The following is a 7,299-nucleotide window of genomic DNA, read 5'->3' on the forward strand; positions in this document are numbered from 1 at the left end:
TGGTGCATGTGCTGTTCTTACAGAGGATCCAACTTCATTTCTAGCACCCACATGGTTGCTTACAACCACCTGCAAATCCAGTTCCCAGAGATCTGACACCTTCTTCTCGCCTCTGCATACAACTGCATGCATGTGCATGTACACACAACTGTCCACTGCTTCTGAAGAGTACCTGGGTTCAGTTCCAGCACCTACATAGAAGTTCCCATTAGCTGTGATTCTTTTGACAAGGATCCAATGTCCTCTTCTGGACAACACCCAAATACATAAATTAAAATTATTAAAAATAGATTTTTAAACTTCTAGCCCGGTGGTGATGGTACACACCTTCTATCCAGCACTTGGGAGGCAGGGACAGATAGATCTCTGAGTTCGAGGCCAGCCTGATCTACAGAGTGAGTTCCAGAACAGCCAGGGGTACACAGAGAAACCCTGTCTCAAAAAGTCTTTAAAAAAAAAAAACCCAAAGGTTCAGCTTGGTAGAGCATACCATTGATCCTAGAACTCAGGAGGCAGAGACAAATAGATCTCTGTGAGTTCAAGGCCAACCAGATCAATTCAGTGAAACCCTGTTTCAAAAAAAACCTGTTTCAATAAATGACATTTTAAAAGTGCGCCGGGCGGTGGTGGCGCACGCCTTTAATCCCAGCACTCGGGAGGCAGAGGCAGGCGGATCTCTGTGAGTTCGAGACCAGCCTGGTCTATAGAGCTAGTTCCAGGACAGGCTCCAAAGCCACAGAGAAGCCCTGTCTCGAAAAAAAAAAAAAAAAAAAAAAAAAAAAAAAAAGAGCTAGTTCCAGGACAGGAACCAAAAGCTACGGAGAAACCCTATCTCGAAAAATCCAAAAAAAAAAAAAAAGTACAGAAGGGCCACTAAGATTGCTTAGTGGGTAAAGCTGCTTGCCACCAAGTATGGGGACCTGAATTTGATCTCTAGAACCCACATTGCAGAAGAGAACCAATTCCCACAAGTCGTCTTCTCAACTCCACACTAGTGTTGTAGCACACACACTAATAAATAGATGTAGTTAACTTTTTTAAGTAGGGAAGCTGGGGTACAAGCTCACTAGCTTATTATTCTCAGCCCTGGATTCAAACCCTGAAACAACAGAAACACAATTTTAGTAAAAAAAATAAAAATAAAAAATAAATAAAGAAGGTGCTAGGGACAAGATCCTACAGAAGGCAGGAGTAAACATTACTAACAGTGTAAGGTTAAAGCATAAACAAGTAGGCTTTTGGCTTGTGAAACTGAGATGGGTCTGTGACTTGGTGAAAGTGGAGAGGCACTGGGCAGCTGATCACTGCCTGCAGGTACTAGAGCCCAGGAAGCACACAGAAGAGCAGGTGCCTGTGGTTCCCTTCACAAAGAGACCTTACTTGTTAAGTGGAAAGAGGCACAAATGTGAACATTTACCTAGATAATAAAGTGGATACACAGGTTCTTGTAACCTGAGGAAACAGGAAAACACCACTATCTTTTCTACCTAATCACATACTTGTCCCGTGCCTGTGGCTCGGCTGGCAGAACAAGTTGGCATTTAAATTACTGAAGTTAGCGAGGTCAAAGGGGCATTGAAGGAAAACCCTGAATGTAAATTTGAATTTATTCATACATTAAATTTAATTTAACACACACACACACACACACACACACACACACACACACACACACACACTCTGCTCTCAAAACTACCCAATGCAGCTTCACTTTATAAATAAAGAATGTTAGCCAGACAGTAGTTAGGCAGAGACAGGTGGATCTCTGTGAGTTTGAGGGCAGCCTGGTTAATAAGAGCTATTTCCAGGACAGCGGGGGCTGTTACACAGAGAAACCCTGTCTCGAAAAACCAAGAAAAGGTTTTTAGGGGGTGGTGCTCAAGGCTGTAGCTTAGTGGTAGAACAACTTCCCAGCATAATCAAAGCCCCCATTTGAATTGCTAGTACCACACACACACAAGGTCTTGCTTAGGAGGGAGAAACAGACACCAATGCCTTCCTGATACTTTCAGTTTTCCAAAGATCTTTAAAACTAAATGACTTAATGACATTTAGTATAGCAAGTGATTTTTAATTTTGTACTTGGCAGGATATCTGTATGTTTTTTAATGACTCAAGCTTCTTTAAAAGGCCCCAAAAAATGCTCTACGTAATGTAAGTACTAGGAATTTTAATCATAAAGTCCTGTGAAAGTCAATGCAAAGACTAAAATAAGGCACTCAAGATAGAAACTTCATCCTTTCTGTGCTCTGAAGAGCTATGCTTTACTTAAAAATAGCAGGCTTTATTACAGTGCCACTCAGCCACAAGATTCAGCAACTCTAACAATAAGACAAGCTTAAATAATTTAGCATATACTAATTATCTTATGCAAAAGAAAGGCAATCACTTTTATCAGCTTGTTAAACACCAATGTTCTGTCTTTCATTTATTTAGAAAGTAGGAAAGCTGGGAAATGGGAAGTTGAAAACAGGTATGAGCTGGACACAGAAGTGAGGCGTAGTGGGTATGTAACATGTGGCATGACCCTAGCTAAGGACAGACACTGTGATGCAGGGTCTGTCCTGAAGTCTGGGCCTCAAAGGGTCAGCATGTCAACTGGAAAGGACCCTGGGGTGAGGAATGCTCCAGGACAGCATTCCACCCTGCACAGTGACCTACTTGTTTGTTTTCTAATAAAACATCTTTGTCCAGCTCATAATTGGTTTTATTTTTAAGTAAAACCTCTGCCTCAGAAGTAGCCCTCAGTGTAGAGTCTCCATTGGAGTCCCCTTGCACAAAGACTCCAGTGTCTATGCCATGAGGAAAAGAGCCAAATTTTGTTTTAAGTTTGTCTTAGATACGACCGCAGTTTGCAAATAATGCTTTCTCACTAGCCATAGGCATAAGCTTTTACTGCAGCCCTTTCTGTGCCTGCTGTCACCTACACCCCGTGTTTACAGATATGAACGTCACCAACCTTGCTGAAGACTTCATGCCGCTGACACCTCCTGAACAAGTGCACACAGTTTTGTGGCGAACAATTCTTTGCACTTTGGAAGGCTTGAAAATGCTCATCCACTCCACGTCAGTCATGTGTCCCGGGGCTTCGACAACGATGTTACTAGGGTGGCAGCACTTGGACTCACTCAGGTCCTTGTCACCCACACAGACTTCATTTTGGATGCAGCATGAGATTTCGGCTGTATCTGCGAGGTTATGGCAGTCCCCATCAGGCTTTTCCAGGTGCTTTGAGGCCGAGCAGTTAGAAAGGCCCAGGTACACATTGATGTCATGCCACTGCTTCTCATCAGGCAGCGAGACGGATGTTTCCAAGAGCTGCTGCTCTTCGACCTGAAGCTCCATCCCATTGCTTCTTGGTGAGTTTGCATGAATCTTGCATAGTGTAACTTTGTTTTCGGGTTCAGTCTGGATTTTTCCACCCAGAGACCAAGATTTTTGTTTCTCCAGTAAGTCTTTGGTAAATAGAGACGAGAGAGCAATTACACTTTTTTCCCCAAATGCAGTGTTAACCTGTAGCTTCTTCTCTCTGCATGCATCACAAGAGCTCTTGTCTGACCTATTGTGCTGAGCCAACGCGACCTCAAACTTTTGATCCTTAACCAATGACTTCTGATTTCTCTCTCTCTTAATATCGATCTTTGGATAGTTATTGTCAAGGTCTGATAAACACATGTCTCTGCTACAGTGGCATTACAAAAAAAAGGAGTTATAAGATTGACTTGATACTATCATATACTAGTATCACCTCCCCCAAACCCCATTAGTAGACCTAGATCCCAATAAACCCCTTAGTCTGACTTTCAGAGCCCTCCTCCTACAGGAAGCCATTCTGACCGCCAAGCCTACGTTCCCTCCCCTTTCTAGCCCTCACTCACTGTGTTTACCATCAAAACAACAGCAACAAAATCAAGACTACTACAGAAATGTAACAGGACCTTTACCAGCCTTCCTCTAAGGCTTTTTCCTATCAGGGATTCCATCTGTTTACTTAAGACAGGTTCTCACATTGTAGCCCAGGCTGGCCTAGGAATTGTGATCTTCCTGAGTACTAGGAATACAGGTGTGCATACCATGCCGGTTTGTATTCTTTCTTTCCATGATGGTATTATCCACTTCCTTCGATTGTGTGTGTGTGTGTGTGTGTGTGTGAGAGAGAGAGAGAGAGAGAGAGAGAGAGAGAGAGAGAGAGAGAAAGAGAGAGAAAGAGAGAGAGAGAGAGAGAATATGGAGGTCAGAGGACAATGGCAGTTGCTTCTCTCCTTCCACCATATGGGGGCTGGGATTGAATTTAGGCCTTCAGGCTTGGTGGTAAGTGCTATTACCAGCCACGGCATGAACCACTTCTTTTTTTTCAATAATTTATTTATTTTTTACTTTATATGTTTTGCCTGAGTGTATGTTTGGGTGAGGGTGTTAGGGCCCTTGGAACTGGAGTCATAGACAGTTGTGAGCTGTCATGTGGGTGCCGGGAAATGATCCTGGGTCCTCCAGAAGAGCCGTCAGTGCTCTTAACTGCTGAGCCATCTCTCCAGCCCCCATGAACCACTTCTAAGAAGCAACCTCAATTCATCCAGTGCCTCACAGTGGCAATGAATTTCAAAGAGGGAGAAGACATGTTAAAGGCTTCTGCTTGAAAGAGAACACTGCGTGGGCCTGGGGTCTGCGGGTGGCAGCAATAGATGGAACGTAGGGCAACAGAATAGCAACCCTGAGGAAGGTATGAGGACGGAAATGCCGCCCAACACAGTGCATCCTGCTGCCAGCTGCCCTTCTCCCAGGGAGAGGAGCTGGAGCCACCAGTCACTGACAATCTAGTCCAGACTTTGTAGTCCCCTGCAGGCTGGGATGCCCCAATTCCTCTTCTTGACAAGCACAATGGCTTTAGTTGGGCATGCCAGCACAGGTCTGTAGTCCCAGCAAAGAGGAAGGCTGCCATTGGTTTAAGACCAATCAGGACGACTCAGTGAGAATGTATCTCAAAAACATAAAAAAGAAAAAGAAAATGGACTTCACTGTGGTAGTTTATCTTCATTATCTAGCCATTATTCAACTGTTTCAGATTTACAATCATCCCCACAATTCTTGTCACAATCGAGGGAAGGATGCCACATACCAACTGGCAACAGACAGGAAGATCTGAGCTCCTGTTGCAGCTAATGAGGCTGGCACCAAGTCCCACGGATCTTACTCCCGATAGTAAGCCCACTGCCTATACAGTGGAAGTGCATTAATGAAGGCCTGGCTAGCTTTGCAGTGTTTACTCCAGCTCAGAGCCTTTTACTCACAGACACACAAACCTAGTCTATGATTTAGTTTTGTTAGATGACTAGTTGACACCTACAGATTACATCTAAAATTCTTACACTAGGATTATTGTAATTGTTAGTGTACACATATTTATTTCCTACCATACCAGAAACAGCAGCAAGTACTGGCTCACAGCAAGCCAGAGTAAAACTGACCTAATGAGGAAGTAAAAATCAACATCAATACCATCGGCTAAGGTTACCTGCATTCCAGGGCCTTTGATTTCTCCATCTTTGAGTCATATATCTGTATTAATTCCTGAGAATTTTCTACATTGAAATTAAGAAACTGCAGGTCACTCTGTTGTTTTACGTAAATCTGCCAGAGATGTCAACAAATCAATACAATAAAAACAAATCCAAACTGAATCAACAGCTTGGCACTTTGAAATCCTAAACAGACCAGATGATTGCAACAAGATATTTCCATACATCTCATCTCCTAACCTCTAAGCCCCACAGCCAAGACTGCTATGCTATGTATGTCTGATGTAGTGAAGATCCAGGAGGCACCATTAACAAAATCAGCAGGTTCTGGGTGGTGGCGGTACATGCCTTTAATCCTAGCATTCAGGAGGCAGAGACAGGTGAATCTCTGAGTTTAAGGTCAGCCTGATCTACACAACAAGTTCCAGGATGGCCCTGTGTCAAAAAAAAGCCCCCAAACAAACAAAACACCACACACACACACACACACACACACACACACACACACACACACACACACACACACACACACACACACAGAAAGAGAGGGGGGGAACTCCCCCAACAAAAATCAACAGGCAGACAGCTTCCTAATTCCCCAACATTTCTTACCTATGGTCAAAGAAGACAGCTGGGACATACCTGTCTCAGGTTGTGCAGCTCTGAATTTGTACGATCTTGCTTTGACTTTGCAATATCAAGTAACTCATCTTTCCTTTTTTCTCTCTCGACTGTATAAGGACAAAAATAACTGGATATTTTTCATCAGCAATATCAATACACATCACTCAGGTTCTAAAGATTTAACAACTAACACTTCTGTTGTGGTTCTCAAACTTAAAAGCTGCAGAATGACTGACTGAGAAGAGCTTTCATGTGTGATTCTGACTGAGTCCACCATGAAATAGGAAAGTGCACAACATAATTAATGTTAAGTCAAAAAAAATGATTTAAAGTAAATGCAAAAATAAAGGGAAATATGGGGGAAAAAGCCTGAAAGTAAGAGAGGCCCAGGAATACACACCTGTAATTTTATCACTTGGGAGTTGGAGATGAGAAACTCAGGAATTCAAGGCTAGCCTGGGTTATGTGAGACCCTGACTCAAAACAAAAAAAACAAATAACAAACACCAAAGATTGAAAGCAGATATTGAGAAGTGGTTGCTGTCTTTATTCACTGAGACAGGATCCCTCTATGAATCCAGGCTGGACTTAAATTCGAGCTCCTCTTGGAGTCTCTACACGCCAAGGGATTAGGGTATCCTATCACTTCCGGCTAAGAACTTATTTTTATTTTTAAAAATTTAACTTTTTTTTAATTGTATGTATGTACACCACATGCATGCCTTCAGAGAAGAAGAGGGCACCAAATCCCTTGGAATCTCAGCTACAGAAAATTGTGAGCTGTTAGCTGCCATGCAAGTGCTGGTAATTCAATCTGAGTCCTCTGGAAGAGCAATCATTTCTTGTAACTGCTGAACCATCTCTCCAGTCCTAGGAATTTATTTTTAACAAGGGCTTGGTGATGTGCACCTGTGTTCCCAGATACTCCGCATTCGACACATGAAAATCACTTGAGGCCAAAAGTTAGAGAACAGTCTTGGCAACATAGAAACAAAAACATATGAAGAAGTTATTTTTAGGAGATGGGGATATGGCTTAGAGGTAGAGTGCTTATTTTTTTTTTTTTTTTTGGTTTTTTGAGACAGGGTTTCTCTGTGGTTTTGGAGCCTGTCCTGGAACTAGCTCTTGTAGAGACCAGGCTGGTCTCGAACTCATAGAG

At 42.9% G+C, this 7,299-nt stretch overlaps 1 protein-coding gene across 1 annotated transcript in view; it reads right to left on the bottom strand.

The window, feature by feature from the left end:
- Ccdc62 (coiled-coil domain containing 62) overlaps nt 1–7,299 on the bottom strand; it is a 38,308-nt gene that overhangs the window by 1,658 nt on the left and 29,351 nt on the right. Inside the window, exons 7-9 of the mRNA XM_026788133.1 lie at nt 6,159–6,247; nt 5,513–5,628; nt 2,960–3,682 (exon numbers count right to left, since the gene is read on the bottom strand). Coding sequence (XP_026643934.1) covers nt 2,960–3,682; nt 5,513–5,628; nt 6,159–6,247 — 928 coding nt within the window. The remainder of the gene's footprint in view (nt 1–2,959; nt 3,683–5,512; nt 5,629–6,158; nt 6,248–7,299) is intronic.

The sequence above is a fragment of the Microtus ochrogaster genome, chromosome 2 (genome assembly GCF_000317375.1).
Source record: "Microtus ochrogaster isolate Prairie Vole_2 chromosome 2, MicOch1.0, whole genome shotgun sequence".
Classification (NCBI taxonomy): domain Eukaryota; kingdom Metazoa; phylum Chordata; class Mammalia; order Rodentia; family Cricetidae; genus Microtus; species Microtus ochrogaster.